The sequence below is a fragment of the Scyliorhinus torazame genome, chromosome 2 (assembly GCF_047496885.1).
Source record: "Scyliorhinus torazame isolate Kashiwa2021f chromosome 2, sScyTor2.1, whole genome shotgun sequence".
Taxonomy (NCBI): Eukaryota; Metazoa; Chordata; class Chondrichthyes; order Carcharhiniformes; family Scyliorhinidae; genus Scyliorhinus; species Scyliorhinus torazame.
Window position 1 is genome coordinate 147,249,859 of NC_092708.1, and position 15,492 is coordinate 147,265,350.

Below are 15,492 nucleotides of genomic sequence, written 5' to 3' on the forward strand. Positions count from 1 at the left end.
TAACGGTGCAAGGGAGGGAGTTCAAAAACTACAGGCTCTACGTCCTTCCCCAACTCTGCGCCCCCACATTACTGGGATTAGACTTCCAGTGCAATCTACAGAGCCTAACCTTCAAATTCGGCGGCCCAATACCCCCACTCACTATATGCGGCCTCGCAACCCTCAAGGTGCAACCCCCGTCCTTGTTTGCAAACCTCACCCCGGATTGCAAACCCGTCGCCACTAGGAGCAGACGGTACAGCGCCCAGGACCGGACCTTCATTCGGTCCGAAGTCCAGTGGCTACTAAAGGAAGGCATAATCCAGGCCAGCAATAGTCCCTGGAGAGCACAGGTGATAGTAGTAAAGACAGGGGAGAAGCAAAGGATGGTCATAGACTATAGCCAGACCATCAACAGGTACACACAACTAGACGCGTACCCTCTCCCCCGCATATCCGACATGGTCAATCGGATTGCCCAATATAAGGTCTTCTCCACCGTGGACCTCAAGTCCGCCTACCATCAGCTCCCCATCCGCCCAAGTGACCGCAAGTACACAGCCTTCGAGGCAGACGGGCGATTATACCATTTCCTAAGGTTCCCATTTGGTGTCACAAACGGGGTCTCGGTCTTCCAACGAGAGATGGACCGAATGGTTGATCAACACGGGTTGCGGGCCACATTCCCGTATCTCAACAATGTAACCATCTGCGGCCACGATCAACAGGACCACGACGCCAACCTCCAAAAATTCCTCCAGACCGCTAAAGCCTTGAACCTCACGTACAACGAGGACAAGTGCGTTTTTAGCACCAACCGGCTAGCCATCCTGAGCTACGTAGTGCGCAATGGGATAATAGGCCCCGACCCCGAACGTATGCGCGCCCTCATGGAATTCCCCTCACGCACTGTTCAAAAGCCCTAAAACGCTGCCTGGGGTTCTTTTCATACTACGCCCAGTGGGTCCCCCAGTACGCAGACAAGGCCCGCCCCCTAATACAGACCACGACCTTCCCCCTGTCAACAGAGGCTTGCCAGGCCTTCAGCTGCATCAAAGCGGATATCGCAAAGGCCACGATGCGCACCATCGACGAGTCCCTCCCCTTCCTGGTCGAGAGCGACGCCTCCGACGTAGCTCTCGCGGCCACCCTTAACCAAGCGGGCAGACCCGTGGCCTTTTTCTCCCGAACCCTCCACGCTTCAGAAATCCGCCACTCCTCAGTGGAAAAGGAAGCCCAAGCCATAGTGGAAGCTGTGCGACATTGGAGGCATTACCTGGCCGGCAGGAGATTCACTCTCCTCACGGACCAACGGTCGGTAGCCTTCATGTTCGATAATGCACAGCGGGGCAAAATCAAAAACGACAAGATCTTAAGGTGGAGGATCGAGCTCTCCACCTTCAACTACGAGATCTTGTATCGTCCCGGAAAGCTGAACGAGCTGTCCGATGCCCTATCCCGCGGCACATGTGCCAACGCACAAATTAACCGCCTCCAAACCCTCCACGAGGACCTCTGCCACCCGGGGGTCACTCGGTTTTACCACTTTATCAAGTCCCGCAACCTCCCATACTCTTTAGAGGAGGTCCGTACAGTCACAAGGAACTGCCACATCTGCGCAGAGTGCAAACCGCATTTTTTCAGGCCGGGTGGTGCGCACCTGATTAAGGCTTCCCGCCCCTTTGAACGCCTTAGTCTGGATTTCAAAGGGCCCCTCCCCTCCACCGACCGCAACATATACTTCCTTAATGTGGTGGACGAGTACTCCCGCTTCCCATTCGCCATCCCCTGTTCTGACATGACCGCGGCCACAGTCATTAAAGCCCTGAATACCATATTCACACTGTTCGGTTGCCCCGCATACGTCCACAGCGACAGGGGGTCCTCCTTCATGAGTGATGAGCTGCACCAGTTCCTGCTCAGCAACGGTATAGCCTTGAGCAGGACGACCAGCTACAACCCCCGGGGGAACGGGCAAGTAGAGAGGGAGAACGGCACGGTCTGGAAGACCGTCCTACTGGCCCTACGGTCCAGGGACCTCCCAGTTTCACGGTGGCAGGAGGTCCTCCCGGATGCCCTCCACTCCATCCGGTCGCTACTGTGTACTAGCACTAACCAAACGCCCCATGAGCGCCTCCTTGTCTTCCCCAGGAAGTCCTCCTCTGGAACGAGGCTGCCGACCTGGCTGGCGGCCCCAGGACCCATCTTGCTCCGAAAGCATGTGCGGGCGCACAAGTCGGACCCGTTGGTCGAAAGGGTTCACCTCCTCCACGCGAACCAGCAGTACGCCTACGTGGAGTACCCCGACGGCCGACAGGACACGGTCTCCCTGAGAGATCTGGCGCCCGCCGGCAACACACACACACCCCGACACCAATCACCCAACCCCCCCCTTCCTGCCACCGCCGCACCCCGCGACCGCCCCCTTCCCAGGAGGATCAGTCCTCCTCCCAGGCCCAACCAGGAATGAAGCCCAAGCTGAAACCGTAAGGCTCCCGGAGACGACAACACCGGAACAAGCACCACCACCACCACCGGGGCCGAGGCGATCGACACGGACGACCAGACCACCCGACCGACTCGTGGCGTCGATCTAACACAATATGTGGACTTTTCACGAGAACATTTTGCCTTTTTTTCTCCTGACAATTACTGTAAATAGTTCGAAACAGAACAAACTTGTACATACTGTATTGACATGTGAATGTTTTCCTCCCAGGACCAGCCTTGTAAACCCTTACCACCATGCGAAGCATCACCCCGCCGGGTTCATTTTTAACAAGGGGTGAATGTGGTAGTATGCATTAGGGGTCATGTGGGACTGGAAGCCCTAATGTCATTGGCTGACAGATCCCGGGTCCTGGTTGGCCGTTGACCTCTAGCTCCGCCCTGAAGGCGGAGTATAAGAAGCAGGAGTCCTCCCCCACAGGCCAGTCTACTACTGAACTGCGGGGGAACAGACACGCTTAATAAAGCCTCATCGACTTCACTCTATTCGTCTCTCGGAGTCTTTGTGCGCTACAAGTATAAAAGCCAATAATGTAGGCCAAAGACTTTGACGGACAGGACATGTTCCTTAGGTACCAAGTGACCTACTGAGCTTCCAATTGGGCAGGCAGGAAGTGTATGCTGATAAAAAAACTGCCCATATTAACAAAGAACAAAGAACAAAGAAATGTACAGCACAGGAACAGGCCCTTCGGCCCTCCAAGCCCGTGCCGACCATGCTGTCCGACTATATTGATAAAGGCCATGCAACTGTAGCCATTGTAGGTACAGTATATACATTAGGTATGTATAGCCCATACCTAAAATACTTTGCATTTGCAAATGAAGTGTCCAATGCCTGTTCTCCGCTGCAATATTCCTTTGCCAGCAGCTGTCCAATCTTCATTCTTGGCTCATCAGGAATAATCATACAATCCCTACAGTGCAGAACTCCATTTGTCCCATTGAATTTGCACCGACCCTCTAAAAGAGCACCTTACCTAGGCCCACACCCATGCCCTATCTCCATAACTCCAGATAACCTTTTGGACACTAAGGGGAATTTATTATGGCCAATCCACGTAACCTGCACATCTTTGGACTGTGCGAAGAAAGCAGAGCACCCGGAAGAAGCGCATGCAGCCATGGGGAGAACATGCAAACTCCACACAGAAAGTCACCCAAGGTCAGAATTGAACTTGGGTCCCTAGCACTGTGAGGCACCAGTGCTAACCACTGTGCTGCCACTACAGGTTTCTCTTGGCAACTCACTGGGTCTATGCAAGTCAGGGCATGGATCCAATAGTGGGACGCTTCCATTCTCACTGTTCCGATGGATGAATACCTACGTCAACTCCCCACAACACCCGGCACCCATCCTCATGCACTCAACATGAATGTATTCAAGGCAATGATCTTTTGGCGAACACACATTGGCAAAAGGTAATCAGAATATCCCTCGCTGAATTTAATTTAATTTTTTGACTTTTGCACCTCAGAAAGCTGGGTTGGAAAACTGAAGTGATCAGCATAAAGCTTTAATATTAATTTAAATACTTCTAGTAGTTTAAGAAAGCCCATTATTGTTTGAGGTAAATGAAATATGGGCAGCACTGTAGCACAGTGGGTAGCACTGTAGCACAGTGGGTAGCACTGTTGCTTCACAGCGCCAGGGTCCCAGGTTCGATTCGCAGCTTGGGTCACTGTCCGTGCGGAGTCTGCACGTTCTCCCTCTGTCTGGGTGGGTTTCCCCTTACAAGTCCCGAAAGACGTGCTGTTAGGCGAATTGGACATTCTGAATTCTCTCTTTGTGTACTCGAACAGGCGCCGTACTGTGGCAACCAGAGGCTTTTCACAGTAACTTCATTGCAGTGTTAATGTAAGCCTACTTGTGACAATAAAGATTATGAAAAAAAATTAGTTTTGGAGGATGAATTTTCCCTCAAGTGTCGACCATAACTTGAATGAAGAGCTGCAGGGATCCCAGAAAAATGGCATAACAAGGCTTTGTGAAGTTTATGTCATTTTTCCAAGCCTCCTATGGCTCTTTCCCCAAAGATATGCTGGATGAGTGCAGGGATTAACCATAACAATTTCTCTCCCCTTCTTAATTTGTAAGACTGTCAGGAAATGATACCTCACTCCAGGAGTGATTTCACGAAAATAGAGATATGGTATATTAAAACAAACTTTATTTCTAACACAGTACTAAAATATCTTTAACATCACGCAAGAAAATAACTTGCAATTACCCCTTAAACAATGCTAATCAATGCAGTGACACAGTAACCTTAACTGCTCCCTTTATTTCCATTCAAACAACAAAACCATCTCAGATCCCTATCCACTTTTAAATACAATTAGCACTCAGGAATACTTTCTGTACAGAGATGTCTTTTGAAACTGTTTGAAAAAGTAGACCTGAACCCTGTCAGAACAATGCAGAATTTCTGGCTGTATTTCTTCAGAAACTTCTCAGCTTGCCTTCCTGCCACAAACCAAAACCCTGATCCTCAACACCTGACTGCTTCAACCTTTTGCTCCTCGCATTAGCTATATCATCTTGCTAAGCTGAACACAATGGGTGTGATTCTGCGACCTGCGCCGGGCGCAATGGGTGTATCGCTTGAGAGCCCCTAATCTGGGCGAGATCCAGATCTTAATATTTAAATAAGCCTGATGGCTCATTTAAATACCCAGTTGCTGGATTTATCCAGGAGTCGACTGGTGCGCCTGGGATATCTTGCCAGACTCCCATTCAATACTGGCCCACATAAATGTGGACCAGTTGTAACGGCACCTGTGGGATCTCTTTGGCCAGGGCAGGGTGGTACCTGGCACTCTCCTGGCACCTGGCAGAGTGCATGAGTGGCAATGTCAGGGTGCCAGGGGCACTGCCAGGGTACAAGGATGCCCGAGTGCCAGGTTGGCATTGCCAGGGTTCAGGCCAGGGTGAGCCTTGCACTCGTGATGGGAGGCTCCTCAGTGCCTCTCCAAAGTTGGGGGCTGGGTGGAGGCGGCCAGAAAGGGGGAGGGGGGAGGCCTGAAAGTGCGGGGGAAAGATCAGAGCAGCCGGTCAAAATAGCACCCCGACCTGGGAGCAGTTGTTCCTGCTGCCAAGATCAGCTCATCAACTGGAAATCATTTCTAGGTGTGGTCTCAGCAGAGAGAAAATTCCTGGCGCCGAAAAAAACAGCAAAGTGCCATGCCATTGAATAGCTGGGTCTTTCTCTGCGCTGCAGCTGCCTGACAAACACCCCGCTAATTCCACCTGACAGCGGACGTAGTTTGAAGTCTGCTAAATTGTGCCCAATGTCTCTAATTAACTACTCCGCAGGGGACCCTCTTAACGTCAACAAAAATCCATTCGCCCTAACTGTTACGATGCGTTAATTGCAACTCTGGCTCCAAAGAAAATAGTAATCTTGCAAGCCAGGATTTTTAAAAACACTACTACAGTAGTCACATACTAACTCAGACATTTAACCCTAAGTGCAGCAAGTACATATAATACAATATATCTAAAATTCCTACATTAATCACAATTAATTTTCACCCACTAGTCTGCCAATATTCCTCTTAACCTTCAAATTATCAATGCAAGTGTGAGCTTCCTAAGGGCACAATTAAGGCAAGGGCAGATGGACCAGTCTAGACTTTGTCTGCCCCACATAAAATGCATCAAGGATTGGATTGGATTTGTTTATTGTCACGTGTACCGAGGTACAGTGAAAAGTATTTTTCTGCGAGCAGCTCAACAGATCATTAAGTACATGAGAATATGTAGGAAGGTGAGAGGACAGCCAACCGGGAGTACTTACAGGCCCTTAGCCTGCAAACCTGTCATATTATGCTCTACGTTGACACAGCCTGAGTTTCTGGATGTTCGGCTGCTACTTCATACACCATGGATTCTAGTATTTTCCCATTTGCACATGATAGACATACTGGTTGACAGTTTCCTTTCTTGGTGTTACATTTTCTGCTTGAGTCCTTTCCAGAACCTATTTTTGGAAGATTATCTCTGCATCTACTTCCTTTCAGCCCTCAGATTCAGGCCAACAGGTCCAAGGGACTTTGTAACTTTTTGCCCATTTAGTTTTGCCAGTATTGTTTGACCAGCGACTGTGATGGTTTTAAGCTCCTCTCTCCTTTTTGTCTCCTGCTTTTCTTGGGATGATCTTTATGTCCTCTCCAGTAAAAATGGGTTGAAAATATGTATTCAAAATGTCTGTCACTTCCTTGTTCCTCAAAATTCCACAGTCTCCATTTAATAAACCTTGAGAAGCTTTTTTTTAGTTATCTTTTGTTGGTTTCTAAAATGTTCAACATCGTATAGCCTACCACTAATTTTGCAGCATTATACATTTTTTTCAATTTAATTGCATAGAACATAGAACATTACAGCGCAGTACAGGCCCTTTAGCCCTCGATGTTGCGCCGACCTGTGAAACCACTCTAAAGCCCATCTACACTATTCCCTTATCGTCCATATGTATATCCAATGACCATTTGAATGCCCTTAGTGTTGGCAAGTCCACTACTATTGCAGGCAGGGCATTCCACGCCCTTACTACTCTCTGAGTAAAGAACCGACCTCTGACATCTGTCTTATATCTATCTCCCCTCAATTAAAAGCTATGTCCCCTCATGCTAGACATAACCATCCGAGGAAAAAGGCTCTCACTGTCCACCCTATCCAATCCTCTGATCATCTTGTATGCCTCAATTAAGTCACCTCTTAACATTCTTCTCTCTAACAAAAACAGCCACAAGTCCCTCAGCCTTTCCTCACAAGATCATCCCTCCATACCAGGCAACATACTGGTAAATCTCCTCTGCACCCTTTCCAATGCTTCCACATCCTTCCTATAATGCGGCGACCAGAATTGCACGCAATACTCCAAATGCGGCCGCACCAGAGTTTTGTACAGCTGCAACATGACTTCATGGCTCCGAAACCCAATCCCTCTACCAATAAAAGCTAACACACCGTATGCCTTCTCAACAACCCTCCCAACCTGGGTGGCAACTTTCAGGGACCTATGTACATGGACACCGAGATCTCTCTGCTCATCCACACTGCCAAGAATCTTACCATTAGCCCAGTACTCTGTCTTCCTGTTATTCCTTCCAAAATGAATCACCTCACACTTTTCTGCATTAAACTCCATTTGCCACCTCTCAGCCCATCGCTGCAGCTTATCTATGTCCCTCTGTAACTTGTAAAGTCATTCCGCCCTGTCCACAACTCCACCGACTTTAGTGTCATCTGGACATTTACTCACCCATCCTTCTACGCCCTCCTCCAGGTCATTTATAAAAATGACAAACAGCAGTGGCCCCAAAACAGATCCTTGTGGTACACCACTAGTAACTGGACTCCAGTCTGAACATTTCCCATCAACCACCACCCTTTGTCTTCTTCCAGCTAGCCAATTTCTGATCCAAACTGCTAAATCACCCTGAATCCCATGCCTCTGTATTTTCTGCAGTAGCCTACCGTGGGGAACATTATCAAACGCTTTACTGAAATCCATATACATCACATCTACTGCTTTACCCTCATCCACCTGTTTGGTCACCTTCTCAAAGAACTCAATAAGGTTTGTGAGGCACGACCTACCCTTCACAAAACCGTGTTGACTATCTCTAATCAAATTATTCCATTCCAAATGATTATACATCCTATCTCTTATAAATCTTTCCAAGATTTTGCCCACAACAGAAGTAAGGCTCACTGGTCTATAGTTACCTGGGATGTCTCTACTCCCCTTCTTGAACAAGGGGACAACATTTGCTGTCCTCCAGTCTTCTGGCACTATTCCTGTAGACAAAGGTGACTTAAAGATCAAAGCCAAAGGCTCAGCAATCTCCTCCCTAGCTTCCCAGAGAATCCTGGGATAAATCCCATCCGGCCCAGGGGACCTATCTATTTTCACACTTTCCAGAACTGCTAACACCTCCTCCTTCTGAACCTCAAGCCCTTCTTGTCTAGTACCCTGAATCTCAGAATTCTCCTCAACAACATTGTCTTTTTCCTGTGTGAATGCTGACGAAAAATATTCATTTAGCACCTCTCCTATCTCCTCGGACTCCAAGCACAACTTCCCACTACTGTCCTTGACTGGCCCTACCCTTACCCTAGTCATTCGTTTATTCCTGACATATCTATAGAAAGCTTACCTTCCTTGGTTAGCCATGTATGCTGCATCATTCCATGCAGTCTTTCTTTCTCAGTGGAATACATTTTCTGTTGCGGGTTAAGATATATTTCCTTAAATGTCTGCCACTGCTTCTGTTCTGTCTTCAGATTTAACCTATTTTTCCCTATCACTTTAGCCAACTCTGTCTTCCTGCCCGTTTACTTGCCTTTATTTAAGGTTTAGATATATGTTTCAGATCCTCAAACTGAATGTGAAATTTTACCATGCGATGATCACTCTTACCAAGAGAATCCTGCACAATGGAATCTTTTATTAATTTTGTCTCATTACACATTACTGGGCATAAAATAGTCAATTAGCTTATTGGTTCCAGAATGTTATACTCTAAGAAACTGTCCCAAATGCATTTTACAAAATCATCCTCCAGGGTACTCTTGCCTATTTTATTTGTCCAATCTATATGAAGATTAAAATCTTCCAAGATTGTTGTGGTACCTTTCTTGCAATTCCCCATTATTTTTTGATGGTAAAATATGCATTTATCTCATTACAGAATCATGATACAACCCAAGGACCTAAACGGAATCCAGTAAGTGTAAGCCTTTTGATACAAAATAATTAAACAGCTTTTGATTTACTTCATATTTAAATTTTGAATATTTAAGTTATTTTTTAAAAATTCATTAACGGGATGTGCACTTCGCTAGTTAGGCCATCATTTATTGCTCATCCTTCGTTGCCCTTCAGAAGGTGGTGGTGAATTGCCTTCTTGAATTCTGCATTCCCTGAGATGCAGGTACACCCACTGTGTTGTTAGGGAGGGAGTTCCAGGAAGTTGCCCCAGCAACAGTGAAGAAACGGCGGTATATTTCCAAGTCAGGCTGGAGAGTGACTTGGAGGGGAACCTCCAGGTGGTGGGGTTCCCAGGTATCTGCTGCTCTTGACCTTTTAGGTGTTGGAAGGTGTTGTCTAAGGAACTTTGCAGTGCATCTTGTAGATGTTGCACAAGGCTGCCATTGTTCGTCATTGGTGGAGGGTTTGAATGTTTGTGGAAGGAGGTGCAATCAAGTGGGCTGCTTTGTAGGGAGTATTCCATTGCATTCCTGACTTGCGCCTTGTAGATGGTGGACAGACTTTGGGGAGTCAGGAGATGAGTTACTCGCTGTAGGGTTCCCAGCTTTTGACCTGCCCTCGTAGCCATAGTATTAATGTGGCTAGTCCAGTTCAATTTCTGATCAATGGTAACCGCCAGGATGTTGATTGTAGGGGATTCAGCTATGGTAATGCCATTGAGTGTCACGGGCGGTGGTTAGATCCCCTCTGGTAGGAAATGGCCAATGCCTGGCACCTGTGTGGCGTAAATGTAGCTTGCCACTTGTCAGCCCAAGCCTGGATATTCTCCAAGCCTTGCTGCATTTGGACACAGACTGCTTCATTATTTGAAGAGTCGCAAATAGTGCTGAACATTGTGTAGTCATCCCCACTTCTGATTTTACGATGGAAGGGAGGTCATTGATGAAGCAGCTGAAGATGTTTGGGCCTGGGACACTAACCTGCAGAACTCCTGCAGTGATGTCCTGGAGCTGAGAGGATTGACCTCCAACCACCACAACCATCTTCCTTTGTGCCAGGTATGACTGTAACCAGCGGAGAGTTTTTACCTGATTCCCATTGACTCCAGTTTAGCGGGGTTCTTTGATGCAATACTTGGTCAAATGCTGCCTTTATGTCAAGGGCAGTCACTCTCACCCCACCTCTGGCATTCAGATCTTTTGTCCATATTTGAACGAAGAAAAGTAAATTAATAATGTAATCCTAATTGTGTAACACCATGTTTAGAAGTTTATTATCATGTCTGTAACTTCAAGCTAATATATTGCCTAAACAAATTCACTAATGTTTGTGTCATTCCTGTAGCTTTGAACCACCAAACGATGTTATCACTGTGGCAATTTAGCAAACTTGATTGCTGATCTCAATATCAAACAATCATATTCTTTCCAAAATAGCTGGTAAAGTCTTCAGGTGCTAACTGGCTAATATTGGTATTTTTTATTACAGGTGTTAGAAATTTAACTAATATACTTTTCTAACAATGCACCTTATAAAACCTATCAATTTCAACACAATGCTTAATAAATTCATCAATACAAATCTTGTCAAATCATCTCTTTATAATAATAATGATCTTCATTGGTGTCACAAGTAGGCTTACATTAACACTGCAATGAACTCACTGTGAAAAGCCCCTAGTCGCTACACTACGGCACCTGTTTGGGTACACTGAGGGAGAATTCAGAATGTCCAAATCACCTAACAAGCACATCTTTTGGGACTTGTGGGGGGAAACCCACGCAGACAAGGGGAGAACGTGCAGACTGCGAGCAGACAGTGACCCAAGCCAGGAATTGAACCCTGGTCCCTGGCGCTGTGAAGCAACAGTGCTAACCATTGTGCAACCGTGCCATCCATAATTGTGGGTTCTAACCATTGCACAAAAAGGGTTTCCATATTTCCTTAAAGGATTGACTTGTTATGATCCTGAAAAGAAAACACTTCCATTAAATCAATACTATGGGCAGCACGGTGGCGCAGTGAGCTAGCAATGCGGCCTCTCGGCGCCGAGGTCCCAGGTTCGATTCCGGCTCTGGGTCACTGTCTGTGAGAAGTTAGCATATTCTCCCCGTGTTTGCATGGGTTTAGCCCCCACAACCCAAAAGATGTGCAAGCTAGGTGGATTGGAAAAAGAATGAATTGGATACTCTCAATTTATTTTTAAAAATCAATACTATGAGCCCATCCATCCAAGAATTGAAAAAAAGGCTTTGACAAAGGGTCACCTGGACTCGAAACGTTAGCTCTTTTCTCTCCCTACTGCCAGACCTGATGAGACTTTCCAACATTTTCTCTTTGGATTCAGGAATTGAGTCAGACTATTTAATTCATTTTATGCAATCTTGTTGCAATTTGCAAAGGAGAAATGTGCATCTGAGCATTGCAGGTAGAATTTCAGTTTGAAATCTTTGACAAAAGATGTTTTCTGTTGGGATCCAACTGGTCACCCTGAAAACAATGGTACCCCTGGCCCACCTGACCCACCAGGACCACCTGGAACACCCAGCATTCAGTAAATTAACCATCCCAATGCATCTTCAAGTATAACTCATTGATCAGATGGTCAAAAATATTCATTATAAATTAATCTTTTCAGGTAGGTATTACAATCCTGGACCAGACCCCACCAGTTGCTAGGATACTGTACAGAGACTCCAATATTTTATTTTATTTTGTAAGACTGTGAAGAAAGGATACTTTGTTCCAAGAGAGATCCCCACAAGCAGGGATATGGCATATTAAAACAAACTTTATTACTGCCACTGTATTAATGACTTTTACATAATAAATACAAATAGCTTTCAATTACTTGTTAAACAATGCTTAACAATACAATGTCACAATAACCCTTAACTGCTATCTTTATCTCCACTCAAACACCCATCTCAGGCTAAAATCCACATTTAAATACAGTGAATAGACTCAGGAATACTTGATGCATTGGAAATCAATTTGAGAAAGAGTGATCCTCCAGGAACCAGCCACAGATTCTTAACTGAGTCAAACTAGTGGTTAAACTGCCAACCTTTCCAGAAACTGCTGTTCTATCCTGTTCACAGGCTGATCTTTAACTCACTACCTTGAGACCAGCTGCTTCTGGTCTGTCCCCAGTCAAATCTCTACTGAACTCAAACTGCAGAAACTGCTTCAGCCTCCGGTTCCTTCCATTAACTACATCATCTCACTGTGCTGATGTCTCCAACTATCCCCAAGGAACCCTCTCAATATGTACAAAAGTCCATTAACTCAAAGGTTTCTGATGTTTTATTTGCACCTCTATCTCCAGATATCCTAGTTGTCTTTCAAACCAGGAATTTTAAAAACATGACTGCAGCAGTCACATACCATCACTGGTTTTTAACCCTTACTGCATCAACTACTTGTAATACAATGGGCGGGATTCTCCGATCCTCCACGCCAAGATCGTGCTCGGTGCGGGGGCGGAGAATGAGGCATCAGACCCGCGATTGGGTCCGTGATTCTCCGCGGACCGCGCGTGGTTGACGCAGCGTTGGTCGGGGGCCATTGAAAGAGGCCCCGCGGCGATTCTCCACCGCCAGCTGGCCGAGTTCCCGCCGGCATGGTTCACTCATGGTTCCACCCGGTGGGCACTCGGAGTGGCGGTTCCAGACCCAGTCCGCGGCCGTCCTGGTGGGGCGCGGGGGGATCCGTCACCGGGGGGGGGGTCCTCCAGGACGGCTCGGCTCGCGATCGGGGGCCACCAATCGGTGGGCGAGCGCGATCTGGGGGGGGGCCTACATTGTCGGGGCCAGCTTGCTGTGTGGGTCCGCCATGTGCGGGACCGCCGCGTGCATGTGCGGACCCGCGGCCGAAAGTTCAGGGTCTCTTATCGGCAGCCGGAGCTGCGTGGACTACTCCGGGGCCCTGCAAGCCCCCTTCAAAATGGAGAATCACTGGACTTTCTCCAGAAAAGTCAAGAGTGATTCGCGCCCATTTTCTCACAGGCCGTGGGGACATAGCCCCAGTTTCAGAGAATTCCGCCCAATATATCTGAAATTCGTACATTCGTCACATGGGTATAACCAGGTTAGGAGGTGTGAACTGTTGTTTTCCGTTAGGATCTATCTGGTCACCCTGGAAACAATGGTATCCCTGGCCCACCTGCCCCATCTGGAACATCCAGCATTGAGTAAGTTAACTGACTCCTCTCTTTGTCCTACCCCTGGGTTAGGTGTAACACTGTCCATTTTTAAAAAAAAGATCTGGGGCGGGATTCTCCATTTGAGAGACTAAGTGCTGATGCCGGGACTGAATGGAGAAGTGATCCACAGTTCCGATGGGGAAATGACTGCCAGAGCCATTCAGGACATGCTATTAGGCCAGCTCTCGCGCCACGTGGAACGCGGGCAGTTCCAACGCATGTCGGCGTGTGATTCGCTGAAATTGGGAATGGCACATGAGCTGCAGGTGCATATAAGCACTCCACGCCCCACACACTGTCATTCCAGCCAAGAAGGTGGCATGCTGGAGACCAGCCCAGACGTTTGCGGACGCAGAGTTCAAGGTATTGCTGGATGCTGTGGAGAAGAGGCGGGACACACAGAACGGCCTCCTTCTGCATTGTAGGGATTCTATGATCCTCACCTCTGTGAAAGGTTTCCACCTTTCTCAACAGCACCAAATGTGCAACACGACGGCGTTTATGACGGCGTCAACACTTAGCCTCAGGATCAGAGAATCCCGCCCTAGGTTCCCCTCCAGGTCCACCCAATACAAAAGGTCTGGATATATACTTTCCCCCTATACTGTTCACTAAAACCTTGACATTCGATGAACTCACTGGTGAAGTGGTCTTTGTCTTTCCTACCAAAAGAGATTGGATAATCCCTGTATCCCAACTATACATTTACCTGCCGCACTTGAGGTGTACGGTCTCACTTCTCCGTTAGACAAGAAATCCCAGTAACTCTCAGGGATCTTGTTCACCTCACCACCACCCACAGTGGTGTTTTTGTCATGACTTATTGCCAGAGCCAGAGCCATACTTTTGTCTCCTGAGCCCTTGGCCAGGACTCCTCTTGGTGTATCTCACCAAATCCTGCAGGCTTTCCCCATACTTTCTAGCAATCAGCAAAACGGTGTCCTATCTTGTTGTGATGAGAGAACATAGGCTTCTAGGCAACTCTCCTATTCTCAGCAACATCTCTTTTGGTCCATGGAGGAGGCCCTTTGCATTGCCAGCTTCCCCTTCTCACCCCTGGTTGTTTGCCTTCCTTTCATCCTCTTACCTTCTATCATTCTGGGGCTTGTTCAAGTGATGTAAAAGGGGTTTCCCTTGAGGTAATGTCTTGTGGACAAGATCATAATCATCAAGATCATAGTCAAGTAAAACCCTGTGGATAAAGGGTAATATGGTGAATGTGGTAATGTATAGAAAATTGTGAGGGGTAGAGATAGAATAGACAAAATACACCTGTTTCTCTTGGCAGAGAGTTCAAAAAGCAGGAGTCATAGATTCAAGCTCTGTGGCAGGAGGATTAGATGGGACATGAGGGAAGACATTCTATTGCAGATGGTGGCGTATATCTAAAATTTGCTGCCCGAGCAGTTGGTGGAGGCAGAGACCCGAAACTATATTCAAAAGTATCTGGATCTACATTTTAAGTAACTACAGGGCTATGGGGCCTGTGCAGGAAGGTGGGATTAGAAAGAGCACCTGGGTGTTTTGGGATCAGCATGGTCAAGATGGGTTGAATGGCACCCTTCTGTGCTGTATCATTTCTATGGTTCTATCAGCCACCGCCTGCTCCGTCTCGCTTTTAAATCCTTCTGGTACCCCATGTAGAGATGTGTGGCGTACGTTTTTCAATTCTTCAAGGAGAATTACTTCTCTGAGCCTTTCAAAGGTGCTCTCTAATTTAAGTGCCCCCATCCAGCAGTCGAAGCAAGTTACTGGACCCTCTCAAACTCAGTGTAAGTTTGCTCGGTATGCTTTCTCAGGATTCGGAATTTCTGTCTACAAGCGTCAGGCGCAAATTCATCAGCACTCCGGATAACCTTTGGACCATCTCTGAGATTTCTTGAGCAAATTTAAATATCTCCGCACTTGGCACTGCTTTGGGGGCAGGGATCTCCCTATCAGTACTTTCCCTCTGGGTCCAGGGAGAGTACCCCTACTTTACAGATGTTTTAGTTAAAATGTTCTTTCTTCCCTCTGTTCCTGCCTCTCTTCTTTTTTTTTCAAATCCCTTTCTTCCTTTACTCTCTCCTGGAATTTGAGCTC

At 47.2% G+C, this 15,492-nt stretch overlaps 1 protein-coding gene across 1 annotated transcript in view; it reads left to right on the forward strand.

Annotated features, from left to right (window-relative positions):
• LOC140406814 (uncharacterized) overlaps window positions 1–15,492 on the forward strand; it is a 249,663-nt gene that overhangs the window by 74,248 nt on the left and 159,923 nt on the right. The window contains exon 3 of the mRNA XM_072494717.1: window positions 9,187–9,222. Within this exon, the coding sequence (XP_072350818.1) occupies window positions 9,187–9,222 (36 nt within the window). The remainder of the gene's footprint in view (window positions 1–9,186; window positions 9,223–15,492) is intronic.